The following is a 14,911-nucleotide window of genomic DNA, read 5'->3' on the forward strand; positions in this document are numbered from 1 at the left end:
GAAAACTTTATTTATTTGCTAGACAGTTTTAAGGGCATAAAAGTGATTGAATGACTCAAAATGGATTGAAGGCGGCGGTAGGAAGAGAACCAGAGAGGAGAAATAGTAAATGGAAAGCTTCCTTGAGGGCCTATTTTCTACTTGTCACCAAACGTGATGAGAAGTGATGGAAAAATAGTAAACCTTTTGTTATGCTCAAATAAATAAATAAATAAACCCAAGAGCTTTTTTTTTTTTTTTTTTTTTTTTGCGTAATGTGATAAATACCACCAGACAAATAAAAAAGGGTAAAATATACATTTCAAATAGAAGATCTCTCCTTATGAATATCCAATGAGTAATGTTATTTAGTAAATTGTTATACAATTACCCTACAACTTAATGATGTCACAATAAAACTAAACCGTTAGATCAGCATATAAAATAAAAATAAAAAGATAAAAAATAAAAACATGAGCTGAGTTTCACTACCACTTCATTATAATTGTATAACAATCTACTAAATTACATTACTCATATCCAACCAAAAATGGGGAAATTGTACACTTGTTCAACCATCTCTCTTTCCAATCTTGTTTTTGGAAGCATTTCCACAAGATCTCTCCTATTCTCTCTTTCATTCAGATCAGGAATGAGAAAGATCATCTCTTGTAGTCCTTTCTTCCTTATTCAATTAGAAAAAAAAAAAAAAAAAAAAAAAAAAACCATCTCTCTTTCCTTAGTTCCCACCAACTTTATCATTTCTTATCTACTTTGATTGCAAAGCACGGTTTTTGAGATGATGAAAATTACATGCTTTGAGTGTACACATCATAAACTCAGAGCGTATAAAATTTGGGCAACTTCAGAGAAGATGTTGTAGAGCCCATCTGTCTTGGACAAGTAGATTCCACCTCTTAGACTGTCCAGAACAGGTGAGCTCAATAACATTTCACAAAAGCAAAGAGGTGAGCCCAATAACATTTCCCAAAAGCAAAGAAATTTGGGCAGCGTAACCACTGAGAATGTTTATTTTCCTGCGAGCGAGAGAGAGAGAGAGAGAAGGGGGAGGGCTTGATGTGACCACTATGTTAAACTTGCTAACCAATTCAAAAGCATACGGAAGTTCACAATTACCGTACAAAAATACAAATAACAAGTAGATAACTGAGCCCTGCAATGTCTGCAACCAAACAACAGACTACAAAGTGAAAGAAAAAGCAAACCTACCAACGAACTGACTGGAACTTTTATTCTGCCTCTGTTCAGGAACGGGATCTTTCCCGTGGTGGTGGTGAACGGCTGCATTGTCAAATAGTATAGTCAAGATTCAAGTATCATCTATTAACATATCGTACAAGGTTGGTTGAACAGACGGACAAACAACTGAGAAAAGCAAATGTCTCAGAAAGATTTGAAGTTTGAACCTGTCATATCTCCCATTGACTGGGCTCTCAGGTCTTTCAAACTTGGGACTTCCCCTTGTTTCAGGTCTGGAACTTGGATTTGATCCATGGCCATAGTCTGGGCTATCCCTATTCCTACGATATGGACTTGGGGATCGCACACGATCATAGCTTCTCCTATCAGGAGACATGTCCCGGCCTCTTCTATCAGGACTATAGCCATTTCTTTTATCATCATCATCTCGAACTGCATATTCCACTGAAATGACCCGATCCATGAACTTACTGCACACCTCAAATATGAATAAGCCATAGTTAATATAGTGAGCAGATTTGCAAATAAGTGTTAGGCACCCATAAAACTAATTATTTCATAAGAAATGGTAGCGGTACCAAATCTTTTGCCAAGATATGAGTACCAAAATGATGTGGAGCTTATTCATTAGAAAAGATCAAAATAATTAATCAAAAAAAATGCTACGGGTACCAATGAATAAGCTCCTTGATATTCATCTCTCAGTAAAAAATTTGTTATCCATAGCATTTCTTTTATTTCATAGGGCTCTTTTGAAAAGCAACTATATTGATATCCAATAACTTCTTGATCAAGTATACTACCAGTCTAAGCATTTGCTGAAGGAAAATACAACCTCATATTCGTTGCATCCAATGCTTTGGTAGCATCATCCTGTGACTCATACTGAATAAATGCAAAATTCCTTCTAATCCTTATGTTCAATATTTTTCCATATTGATCGAAGTGCCTCTCTAGATCCCTTGTTCTCGTATAACTTGGGTCAAAATTAATGACAAACAAGGTTTTTGATGGTCGCGTGCTAGCTGAAGATCTTGAACCACCAGGCCTTCTAATGCCACGTTCATGCTGCAATACAATATATGGTGATTGGTTTGAAGGCTACACTTGGAGTAAAAACACCCAACAACTGTTGGGCACTAAATGGGTATAACGCTTGTCCATTTCAATGATTTCATCATGTTTAATACAAAAAAAACTATCCTTCTGACAAGAGTAAAGAGAAATGCAACATTCACAAGTGTGTGCCGTAGCATGAGCATGCACCACCAGGGAAGGGTATGTGGAGATGTAATAACCAAAACCATCATAACCGTTGAGGTGAGGTCTTCTGTGGTGATGTTTTATGAAATGAATCATTTGTGAACCTTAAGATAAATTTAATTAAAAAATAACTCATGCAAATCTGATATGTGTATGGGAGAGAGAGAGAGAGAGAGAGAGAGAGCATGCCTAACAAACATGCTCCAAAAATATGCGACACAAATATCGTAAAATGATCACATATCAATGTTCAGACCCAAGCAACACAAGCATCTTAAATCACCTTGGTCCACTCAACACGAAGTCGGCGGCCCTTTCGACCAAATTCTGTCCTGTCAAGTCTTCGAATTGCATACTCAGCATCTCGTTCATCTTCCATATAGACGAAAGCAAATCCTAGGAAACCAGAATGTTAAGAACCAGAGCAGGAAATTTTCAGTTATGTAAAAAAGTTGCCAAAAGCAAAAAATTCTGCTCGTGGACAGTTTAGAAAATGGGGAAATGTTGACTCGTCAAGCACCAAAAAATATTCATATTACAAGGAAAAAGAAAAAAACTGTCAGAAAGTAACACAACACCTGCCACTGGCTGAAAATCATCATGATTTCTATGTTGAAACGTGTCGGAAACTGAACACTGAGCAAAAATCATGAGGAATGAAAAAGCAATGGTATCTGAGGTAGTGTAGGATGGCAGGGCTAGGGCAGATCAGATTAATTCTTCTGGAAAAATACAAGAAGATGAAGCTTGGGCACATGCTAGAAAAGAAATGCAGAGAAGTACATCCACCCAAGAAGAGCATGGACATTCCAAGTAATCCTGCGCCAAAGAAATGGTTGAGTATGGGGGTTTACACTCTAATGAAACTTGCTTCTGTTGAGGGAAAATAACATATACACCCATTTGAAAATGATTATTTAAAAAAAATTAAATATTGACCCTCTTGAATATCAGCTATCTTTTTCTAACAGCTATCAGATCATGAATTTCATGAGAATCGAAAAGATGACATTAAATGCCATTTTTAAGGGTACTCCAAACAGCCAGAAGAAAGAGCTCAATTGATTAAACATGAAGGTGCCATCACATATGTGCACCCTCTGCGTCCACAAACTCAGCTTCTGTCTCTTTTTAAACTAAATACTATAATATTTCAACTGACAGGAAAAAGGCATTTATGTCATGCCAAGATTTTGATATAGTAGCAAAAAGTAATTTGGCTATAAAACTGACAAAAAAAATTTGTTTTTGTTTTGATAAATAATAAAGCTGACCAAACTGAGAAGAAATAAATCGATAATGTAACTGGTCAGTATTATTGTTGGGTCCTATGACTGATATACAAAAAGGGTCAATGAGTTCTTTCGATATTATCATTTTCAATGGGTGTATGCTATTTTACCCTTTCTTAAACATGTCAAAACCCCACTATAACTCAACATAACAGGACATTTTCATCGTTGAGTTGTGTAGTCCGAATAGCGTTTATTCATGCCCACCTTTGTTCAGGGAAATAGTTGCTGTTAGGTTTTTCCATTGCATCAGGACTTCTGAACATAAAATCTGTATTCTACCATACTTATAAAAATCAACCTAGGCATCAATACATGTGTTTAAACTTCAATATATACTCACCCGTACAGAATATGAGGAACTAGGATAACTCAGTAACGACACTTTTCCAGATTTCACCACATCAATGTAAAGCAAACCTTTATCACACTGATGGAAGCAGAAGTAGATACTAGGCATCATAGCTCAGAAACCCACATATAAAAATGTAATCAAGAGAAATCACCAAAACCAACAGCCCAAAGAATCTTTCATTTTTCTAATAGCTTGACCACTCAATGTGAGCTCAACATCCACAGAAGAGAACAGAAGTGTACAAAAGAAGCCAGTGGGAAGTAATTAACCATTCTATATTAGGTAGATCAACAAAGAATAACAAAACAAGTAACTGAACAATAAATGTCACCTTGGACTAATGCAAGATCAAAACACTAACAATAACATTGTAGGGAAAAAAAAAAAAAAAAAAATCTTACCAGACTTCATATCCACCCTCTCAACCCTGCCATATCTTCTAAAAAGTCGCTCAAGATCAGACTGCCGTGCATCAAATTCAATGTTACCGCAAAAGATGGGCTTCATATTCCTCAAGTTCCAAGAATCAAATTTTTTAACCCTTTAATGAAAAACATGTGGAAGAAAAAGGAGTAAGGATACAAGTATTTTATCAAAACAACGTTCAAAAAGGACCGCAAAAAGGTATACTTGTTTTCTATTTTTGCTAAGAATAATGTGAGAAGAAGGGGGGAGAATGAGGACGATACAAAGGTTTACTTAATTACCTAGCAAGCTTAGTCATTCTTAAGAAAGTTGATCTACAAACATAGGAACAAGCACATCCTATTGAAATCGTCTTAAAATAGCTTTTTCAGTTATCAAACTTGCATATGCATACACAAACAGCTCAAGTGAAAGAACCCACACAATAATACACAATGTTGATACCATACATTCTAATGCAATACGCAATTGCAAGCAATGAACTATGCCTTCCCATTAGGTAAATCATCAACTCCAAGGTACAAGTATGATCAGTCTTCTAAATCCTATTTTCCCAATACTTAGAAAACAAAACAAAAAGGACCTTCTTAAGAAGAATTCATGCCACACAAAAATAAAAAATCTGAATCGCTGAAATGAGCTCTGGCTAAAACAGCACCTCCTCCCTGTAAGAACAGAGTGGAGGGTGAAGTTGTGGGTTCAAAACCCGTCGGCTGCAAAGCCAAGTATCTACGCAATACTTAGCTACCCAATCTACAACTGCAGACAAAAGATCCATACAAAGCGACAAGCACACAATTTCTGATCCTACATTCACCCACCGAGCTTGCACATAATTACAAGCACTACGCCATTCAGTTCTTCAACTAAATAAAAATAAGTCAACAGCAAACAGATCGAAACAACTAGCTCAGATAACAGAAATAATTGTTTATAGCATACGAACTAAAATGAAAATAAACCACAAAAGAATTGGAAGTCTGAAAAAACAGAGTCGGATCCGTTGATATTACCGGAAAAGGTTTCAGTTTCGCACCCACGAAGCGTTGCGACGGAGGCGGATGGAGGTCTCAGAGAAACCCTAGGTGTAATTGGACAAAATGTGGCTCAGAAATGTCTTTTTCTTTTCTAGTTCGAAAACAGCTTGGACAGAGACATACCATCAGAGATAAAAGGGGAAAAAAAAAAAAAAAAAAAAAAAAGTCAGTAAAACGACGGCGTCCTTGAAGGAACAAATCTACACTTGGGGTAGTGTTTGGTCATAGGGATTGTCTTGTCCTACTCGGGAGATGTATACTAAGCCGCCAAAAAATGAATTTGCGTATATATATCCTGAAAAAATTTATTATTATTATTATTTTTTTTTTATGAAAAATGAAAATTCAGTCCTTGTGGTTTACTTGATTTGCAATTAATTTCTTGTGGTATTAAAATGAACTCAAAGGTCCCTGAGGTATGCCAAAAAAATAATTTAATCTCTACAGTCAAATTCCGTTCACTGACTTAACAGATTCTAATAGCGTAAAATATTAGAGCTAATATAATTGTGATACTTGTACTATTTAAGTCAGTGTCATACTAAAGGAATTTGTTAAATTAGTAGACGGAATTTGATTGTAGAGACTATATTATATTTTTGACATACATCAGGGACCTTTGAGTTCATTTTGATACCATATAGAGTTAATTGTAAATCAAGTAAACCACAATGACTAATTTTGCATTTTTCCTCTTTTTTTTTCTTTTTTTTTTTTCTTACATGTTCATACAAGGGAATGGAGAGACTTGAGAAATGGAAGATTCCAACTAATGACTTCCGCTTCATGAGATGTGGTTCACAGCCAATTGAGCTACTCATTGGGAACGAAAAATTTTATGATTATTATTCTAACATCTGAAAATGTAAAAATAATCCATAAATCTAACTAATTTTTCATCGATTTTATTTTTATTTAAAAAAAATTCCAAACTATTTTTTAACATAAATTTTAAAAGAATAAAAAATATATGATTACTCCAACATATACTTCCTGGATGGGGTCAACGTGTAATCAAGAAGACCTCATGGCCATGGGCCAAGGCTTAGCAAAGCGACCTCCATTGCAAGTTGGTGGGATGCTCACCTAATATCTACATAAATTTTTTTTTTTAAAAAAAAAAAGTATTGAATATACCTATACAACATGCTATGATTCCCCATAAAACGGCCAAAAGAAGTAATGGTTCCAAAAAAAAAATTAAAATTAAAAATTTAAAAATCTTGAAAAAAAACTATTTCATATACTTACAAATCTACATTCTTCAACTTGATTACGGCTTAGGCATTGATTATCATTTCTCATCTGCTGGGGAAGTACCAAACTTTGATTAGATCCCAATAATATAATATTATCAACCATGATTACGATTGATCCAGGTTTCATGAAGTTCATGGAAAATCCAAACACCAGAGACAAGTGGGCAAACTTGTCGAGAGAGACAAGCTAGTTTTGTAGTTTGCATTGTTTTCTTCTTTGTTTGTTTAATTTCTCTTATTATAACTAGATCTTCCAGCCTCCTTTCAAGTGTAAATGTCAACTTTAAATCTGTCCCCATTTCACCAATTCACTCTCCATAATGATTACCAAGCTCAGTAAAGAGAGCTAATATGAAAACATCAATGGGAAATTGAAATCGGTGCAATACCGGCCAACATATTCAAGAGAGAAAATGGGTGATTTTGTTGCTGTGGTGATTTAACCACCATTTTTTATTACGAGAAGTTTGGCCACCCAACCCAGCTATTTGAAGGTGGCCTAACTATTCTTGAAAAAAAAAATTGAATCGGCCAATTCTTTTTTCTACTAAAAAAAATAAAATTTATTTAGGACTTCGATTATTATTGTGTACCATAATAATGGAAAATGTTATATATAAAAAAACAACCAAAAAAAAAACATATATGTTATCACATATCTATCTCTCTCTTTCTCTCTTCAAGCGAAGAACTTATAGTATCACTTGAAAGCAACAGCAACTTCATATAAGTTTTATACAACATAAGACATGATTAGCAACCACTTGATTGCTGCAGATTAGCATCCATGGTGATCCATGCCTAGCTGGCTTTAATTTTCTCCATTATATGGGGAGCCGCTGAAGGTTGGAGGGACCACCACAGAAGAAGAAACCTTGAACCGCTTACTCCTGGTGCCCTGATCAAGATCCACATCATCAAAACCAATCTGATCTGGGCTATCCATGTTCCACCCCATCATTCGCTCCATGAACCCTTGCTCACCAAAACTAACCTCTCCAATATCCGACCCATCTGACTCCAGCCCATGTTGGCGGCCGAAACCGAGCCACTCAGCGCTGCTTTCCGAAACACTAGTAGAGCTTTCCCAAGAAGAGGGCGCCTCGTTCCCGAAATGGGGCACGATAATGCTTGGCTGCACCGCCACTTTCTCAACGCTGTTGATGTCCATTTGGTTTTGGAATTGGTAGTTTCTGAAGTGAAATATCTTAGCAAAAGTGAAGTGATCACTTACCCTACTTTTCGAGGATTTATTGTCGCCATTCCTTGCCATGATACTCTGCAGATTTTTGCTCAGTTTTGCCTTCAACGAAGAGAAGCTGAGCCCATGCCTCCCTTCAGATTGTGACGGCGACCCCCCATTGATTGGGGATGACGAACCCGATAGGCTCGAATTTGGGTTAACCGATGCAAAGTTGGTTCGGGCATTTTCCCCGCGTAGGGCTCGAGCCGCCTCGTCATACGCTCTAGCCGCTTCTTCTGGGGTGTCGTAAGTTCCGAGCCATAGTCTTACTCGTTGAGACGAGTCCTTGATCTCTGCCACCCATCTCCCTGACAGCCTTTGTCGAACTCCGACAAACCTACGGAGTGCCGGTTTGCTTGATTGCACCTTGCTGTTGGTGGCGGTGGCAATATTAGCGGTTTTCGTGGTTTCAGAACCTCCTGCCATTGACACAAAAATCGCAATAAACTGAGCTAGCTTTTAACTAGTTTTCTTCTGGCCGTTGATCAGCAAGGATTAAGAGAGGAATTTGTTATTGCATTTGAAAACTAAGCTCATTGGCATAGATGGTACCATCTGGCGCTATATATATATATATAAGGTAGCTGATAGCCCCAAGAAGAATGGATCCAGGCATATACCCATCTCTATTATTATTAGTTTGTTTCTTTACTATTTTTTAATCTATCAACTAAATTAAATCAATCTTTTGCTATGAGTTCAAAATTTTAGCTTAGTTTCATAGCAAAAATTTTGAGTTCGAATTTCATTTCTGCTAAATATTTACGTGTTAAGCTTCATTTATTAAAGAAAAATTTGAATCCACACGTAACGGAAAGCCTTTTGGGTAAGTAATAAACTCTCATATGAGAGAGCTTTTTGGATAAGTAATAAACTTTCATGTGAGAGAGATGTCATCACCTACATGATCAAACCAAACCAACTGTTTTTTATTGATTTAAACTTTTAGAATAAGTTTATAAAACAACTTTTTAAATCTCCAATCGTGTGCATAATGTACTTGCAAGTTGCCTAGCTAGCTTTGGCCCGATACGCGTAAGCTCTGTTCTAAGTATTAGACGGCTGCAAGGAGTGATGAAAAATGCAGTCTATATGCAGGCAGATGCCTATCTCTATCATGTCTTGTTTCTTTCTAATTTTCTAACTCTTCAACCACCATTTTTTTAAGCTTCAATCGTGTGCATAATGTACTTCCAAATTGCCTCGTCTTGGGCTCAATGAGCTTAAGCTTGGCTCGTTGGTTAAAACTACACCTAAATTCTCTGTTACATAGTGTAATGTTTTCTATGATTTAATGATGATTGCTTTTTCTGTTTTGCAGGAGGTTGTTTATGTACGTGGGAATTGAAACGAACTTGTGAAAAGAAGATTCTGGAAAAATGATTTGTACTTATTTCCATCGCACACCAAATTCTTCATCCTTCAACCAAGGCGATCGACCATGGAGCAACTCGAAAGCCGCGGCGCAATCAGACCCGAGCCAAACGGGCCGAACATGGAAAAATACAGAGAGAAGCCGACACAAAATGGCGGTCAAAGTTTGTCGGCTAGTAAATGAAAAACGGATTTGTAACGTTGCCATCGGAATTTTTTAAAACCCGGCGGGCAAGTTTAGTTTAATGGTTGCGACGTGGAGGTAACCGTTGGATTTTAGTCGTTGGAGATAGAATGATTTGTGGGCTCCAACACTTCGTACCGTGTCCTTTGTGCTGTTTGCATTTTCTTAGTGAAATAATGAAATATCATCCCTTAAATTTGAAGCAATTCTTAACATTAAATCATGTACTGCTAAGGCTTTGTGGGTTGATTGGAAGTACCCTTTTTTTAATTATTATTATTTGTTTTGCTAATCATGAGATTAAAATATTTTCGACAATTTAGACAGTAATTGTGAAACAACGTATAAGAAGCCCGCTCATCTGCCAAAATAAATTTTGGATTACTTAATATTTATTCGGACAAGTGGATCACTAGATCTCGTATAATTTTTGGTTTCACAATTATTGCCTAAATTAAATTACTAAAGATCCCAACACTCTATTTAGTCCTAATCATGAGGGTTTTGATACCCAAAATTGAAAATTCCGTTCCTTTCAAGGTGGAATTGAGACATTTGTCTTTTAGCACGTGGATGTTATGCACAAGACACGTGTGGAATGGCACGTGGAATCAATTTATGATCCAAATAGGTGATTATCCACAGAATCCTATGCTTCAAAAGAGCTTGTATAAGGCCTAATCAGATATATACGTGGAATAAGCATGCAGCATGTTCTCCTTCATGTTAACTGACTTAATTTGCAACTTGCTAATTTAGTCTTCTGGCCATTTACATGGTGTAAGATTGCTAAAAATCCCTTTTATGATATAAATTTGCCATAAATTTTTGCATATTTTGATCCAAAAAATCCTATTTATGCTTCAAAATGGATTTTAGAGGCTAATTATATATAATAAATATGTATAAGAAAGAGGCAGAGTGTTCCACTTGAGGCAAACTGAGTTTAGCAACCCACCAAGTGATGTTGTTTGTTAATTAACGTTGGGTAGCAAATTTAATGATTGCATCGATGATATCAACAAATGACCAAGTCATCATAAGTGAGCTGCGGATCGAGTTGAATCAATCTTCTACTTGACTGGTCATTTTCTCACTCACCAAACGGCATGCAGCTTACCTACTTTCCCCAAAGCATATAATAAAGTATACTTATTACATGCGTCCATAAACGATAATAGCCAAAAAAAAATACTTTTATGCTTTTTCATCTCGTACGGCATTTTCGTTTAATCTTGGTTGATGGAAGTTTTCTCATTATAGTCGTCATAATTGTGACAAATTATCACCATACCAAGTAGAAATTGGAGCCGGAGAGCGCAGGCCGAACACAGTCGACCGCACGGCTAACCTCAGATAACGAACGCCGGTAAAAGAGAGACCGAGATCGTGATAGGTAGAAGAATAATCTAATGCAAGAATGATAGATTAATAATTATATAATGAAAGAAGTGTTGCCCTCTGATTGGGCTCAACCCTAACCAAGTGTGATGTCAAATTCACGTCTTCTAGTGAGATACATTTTTTTTTTGGTCAGGTGTTACTTGCTGATGGAGGTATGGTCTTGACAAAGGAGTGGTGTCGAATTTCTTGCCTACTGATAGGTTACGACCATTTCTCGTCAAGACTAAAGGGATAGCTAGAATGAGGTCGAAGGGCAACTATTTTTTGTCCTGTATGGCTGTATCTCTCGTGGTTGTCTGATTAGTTTTTTTTTTTTTTTTCTAATAGTTTGTTGGTTTGTTAACTTTGTTCGCCTCGTAGGCGCTTGTGGTTTGGGCATATAGAACTACTCGGCCCATGCCTGCATTAATCTTAATTGAAGATGGTAAAATGAATATATTATATGTAGGATTGGTAATAAAATAAAATAAAATAATGCTTATTGTGAGGAGTCAAACCCATGCAATGCTTATGGGGTGGTACCCTACCATAATTTTTTTGAAGTCTTTTCATTATGTCTTCTATCTTTGGTTTCTTTGCCGACGTGGTCCTTTCTCAAAATGTTCGGCTGAGATTGATCTAATTAGATCTCAATCATCTTCATCGACGCTAAAGTAAAGACTTACTCAACTGAAGAAAAAAAAATCAGGAATAGTATATTTATTAATTGAGAAAATCTTTTATTAGAAACTCCTTTTTTTAGACATTAAAAACGAGTTTTGAAGCAAGTCATGGCCGATGAAATTTGAGACGTTCACTGCCAGCCAAACCTGTGGGTCCAGCGAGACCCACGCTGTCGGTCTGACCTGAGTTTTGCTGGCTATGAATTTTTTTTTTTCCTGATTTGGTGTGATTATTCTCACTTTTATTTTTTGCATTTTTCTTTAATTTAATAATTTATGGTGTGTCACATAATAATTGGAGGCTGTAGAAAATGTGTTATCAAGATGGACTTGATAGTAGGGTTTTCTTATTAATTTCGTCTAATAATACCGCAATTTCTAGTTTTTTTTTAAAAAAATTTTAATTTATGCAATGTCCTTCAAATTACAGAATTACTAATAAAGCTGCAATATCTTTTATGTGTAAAAATGACAAAAATACTTTTAATAAAAAATTTAAAAAAATCATTTTCCAATAATATGGGACATTTTACAAATTACAAACTTCATTATTGATTTTTTTTTTTTTTTTAAACATATCATACTCATTCATTGATAAAAGTTGCGAGCCTAAAACTCTTACAAACAGAGCAAAAAGCTCTGAAATAAATCATAGCCGAAGCTAAAGATACAGTCATCAACAATAGACCAAATCAACAAAAACACAGCATCCGCTAACTTATGACTAAATATCAGGTTAAAAACTCAGATCTGCATCAAACAGACATCATCTAATGCATAGGTAGCACTTATTCCTCGGCCTTGAGAGCAAAACTCTCAAGCCGATACTTATTCCTCGGCCTTAAGAGCAAAACCCCCAAGCCGATACTTATTCCTCAGCCTTGAGAGCAAAACCCACAAGCCGATGCTCATCCTCCTCGACTTGAAAGCCAGGATAAATTTCACATCCACAACCCAAAGGTTTGGACCAGTAATATCGGGCAGCAACCAAGCGCAACAAAGCAGGAGGAGAAAGCCTTATTACAAGCATAAATAAAACTATACAGGGAAATAAAAGGGAACAATAAAACTAATGCTCGAAAATAAATTACAGCAAATAAAATCAAATACAGGGGAATTCAAAGGAAATACAAAACAAAAAAACAAAAAAACAGGAAAATAAATGCGAAAAACACTCAAAGCGGGTCACGGCAGCCAGAGGAGGCCGATCGTGAGCTGGCCGGAAACCGCCGCGGAAGGTGGCACAAATAGCTTAGCGCGGGAGGGGCGCGTGAAAAGACCCGACAGCGAGTGGTGAGCAGCGAAGCGAGCGCGGAGGAAATCGGCGGTACACACAAACAAACAGGGAGGGAGAGAGTATAAGTGAAAACCCCCAAAAGCAGTATCCACCAAGAGATAATACAAGCACAACAGAACAGAAAATACTAAAGACAGAAACAAACCTAAAACAAAAATCCGGAAGCAAAGAAGGGAGGAGGGATGCAGGCAACGGGCATCACTCCTCCCCTGAGGCAGCGGCGCTCAGAAGGGGAGCTTAGGGTTTCATAAGGCTTAAGGTTTCTTTTTAAAATATTATCAGTTGAGGGATAAATGTACTACTTTCTCCAAATCATAGACTTCATTTGGCGCTAGCCGCAGTACAGAACAAGAAGAAGATCCAGTTTCCAAGTCAATCTCTCTCTCTCTCGGGAAACAAAAAATGGCTGATCCAGCTCTCCACCCAGAAACCCAACCCCTCAAACAAATCGCTATAGACTACACCCCAGAAGCCTGCACCCACTGCCCCAACTCCAACACCATCACCCTCACCTTCGACCACCGCGGCGGCGCAAGGTGGCGCACCACCACGAGATTCCTCTACGGCACCTTCAGCGCCCTCATTAAGTGTCCTACAGGGAACACCAGCGGCCTCAACTTCAACCTCTACCTCTCCTCCCTAGAGGGCGACAAATCTCAGGACGAAATCGACTTCGAGTTCTTGGGCAAGGACCTGACCATCGTACAAACCAACTACTACACTGCCGGCACCGGCAGCAGGGAGAGCATTCACCAGTTGGGTTTCGACTGCTCTGATGGGTTCCACGAGTATGTGATCAAGTGGGGCCCGAACGAGATCCAGTGGCTCATTGATGGGAAAGCGGTGAGGACGGAGAAGAAGAGGGACGGTGAGGATTTTCCAGAGAAACCCATGTTTTTGTATGCGTCCGTTTGGGATGCAAGCTACATTGATGAGGCGAGGTGGACTGGGAAGTATGTGGGGTGCGATGCACCGTATGTTTGTGTCTACAAGGATATTCATGTGCCGGCTGGGACTGCACTGGAGTCTTCTTGTGATTCGTGATCTGGGTTTTTTGGGTTCTTGTCTTCTTGAGGTGGGTGTTTTCAGAAATTCAATAAATTAAAAATGATTGATTTTCATTGATGTTGTTTGATTTTGGGTGGGGGTAGTCTGTTGTACTCATCATATTATTTGGTGATGATAACTGTTGATGCCCTTTTGTTTCCAACTTGTGTTTCCATTTGGTTGAGAAAAGTATTCAAGAGTTGCTTACTTGAACATGAATGAATGAATAATATTGGTTGATTACTCTGTAAGATTGTAGTTTTTATGCTTAGTTTTGCTTCGAAAAATGTTTGTTCAGACTGATTTATATACATATAGCAAATCTTATCAATTGATGGAGGTCGCCTAGAGCTTATTGGGTTTGCATATTGTAATATATGCTGTTTTTACTCACATCCAGCTTCATGTTGCAATGACAATTGAGGATTCCAGCCATCTATGACTCCAAGTTCTTGATTTGTTGAGGTGGGTATCAGTTTATGAAGGTAAATTGCCAACATAGTGTTAATGAGATATTACTCGTCTGCCTATTACCATTATATTATTACCTTCAGTTAAAAAGTTGAGACTCCAAACCAGGTAGTCCATAGGCCATAATTGACACAAGTAAAAACTGGGCTTAAAATTGACAGGCCCATAATAAAATCCAAAAAAAAAAACAGAGAGAGAGAGAGAGATTGGAATCCAAATTCGAAAGGCCCATGGGCCAACTGGTTAAACGGATGGGACCTTTCCTACAACCGTTTATGTTAGGACTTAGCAACCGCTTCTGTTAAGCACTAGCAGCAGATTCTCTATAGCCAATTCCCTTCCCTATGTTTAAGAAAAATCTCAAAAAAATCACAAAAAAACACCCATATCAGAAGCC

General features: G+C 37.4%; 3 protein-coding genes across 4 annotated transcripts; 1 reads left to right on the plus strand and 2 right to left on the minus strand.

Moving 5' to 3' along the window:
* Nucleotides 1-1,053: 1,053 nt before the first annotated feature.
* Nucleotides 1,054-5,680, minus strand: LOC132187424 (serine/arginine-rich splicing factor RS41). 2 transcript variants are annotated; one of them, XM_059601729.2, is made up of 6 exons: nt 5,550-5,680; nt 4,512-4,651; nt 2,747-2,859; nt 2,036-2,268; nt 1,407-1,670; nt 1,054-1,281 (listed from the first exon to the last, which is right to left on the minus strand). In XM_059601729.2, the coding sequence occupies exons 2-6, from the start codon at nt 4,615-4,617 to the stop codon at nt 1,245-1,247; spliced, it is 753 nt and encodes a 250-aa protein (XP_059457712.1). In that variant the 5' UTR covers nt 4,618-4,651; nt 5,550-5,680; the 3' UTR covers nt 1,054-1,244. The 2 variants fall into 2 exon arrangements, with proteins under 2 accessions (XP_059457712.1, XP_059457713.1); XM_059601730.2 differs by lacking the exon at nt 5,550-5,680 and adding an exon at nt 3,042-3,282 and having other exon boundaries at nt 4,512-4,600.
* A 1,963-nt stretch (nt 5,681-7,643) lies between these two features.
* LOC132186490 (uncharacterized) lies at nt 7,644-8,501 on the minus strand. Its single transcript, XM_059600468.2, has one exon. It carries the CDS (start codon nt 8,499-8,501, stop codon nt 7,644-7,646), a length of 858 nt encoding a protein of 285 aa, XP_059456451.2.
* A 4,795-nt stretch (nt 8,502-13,296) lies between these two features.
* Nucleotides 13,297-14,294, plus strand: LOC132186491 (xyloglucan endotransglycosylase/hydrolase protein 8). Its single transcript, XM_059600469.2, has one exon. The coding sequence runs from the start codon at nt 13,399-13,401 to the stop codon at nt 14,038-14,040; it is 642 nt and encodes a 213-aa protein (XP_059456452.2). The 5' UTR covers nt 13,297-13,398; the 3' UTR covers nt 14,041-14,294.
* Nucleotides 14,295-14,911: the final 617 nt, after the last annotated feature.

This window comes from Corylus avellana, chromosome 6 (genome assembly GCF_965113065.1).
Source record: "Corylus avellana chromosome 6, dhCorAvel1.hap1.2, whole genome shotgun sequence".
Taxonomy (NCBI): domain Eukaryota; kingdom Viridiplantae; phylum Streptophyta; class Magnoliopsida; order Fagales; family Betulaceae; genus Corylus; species Corylus avellana.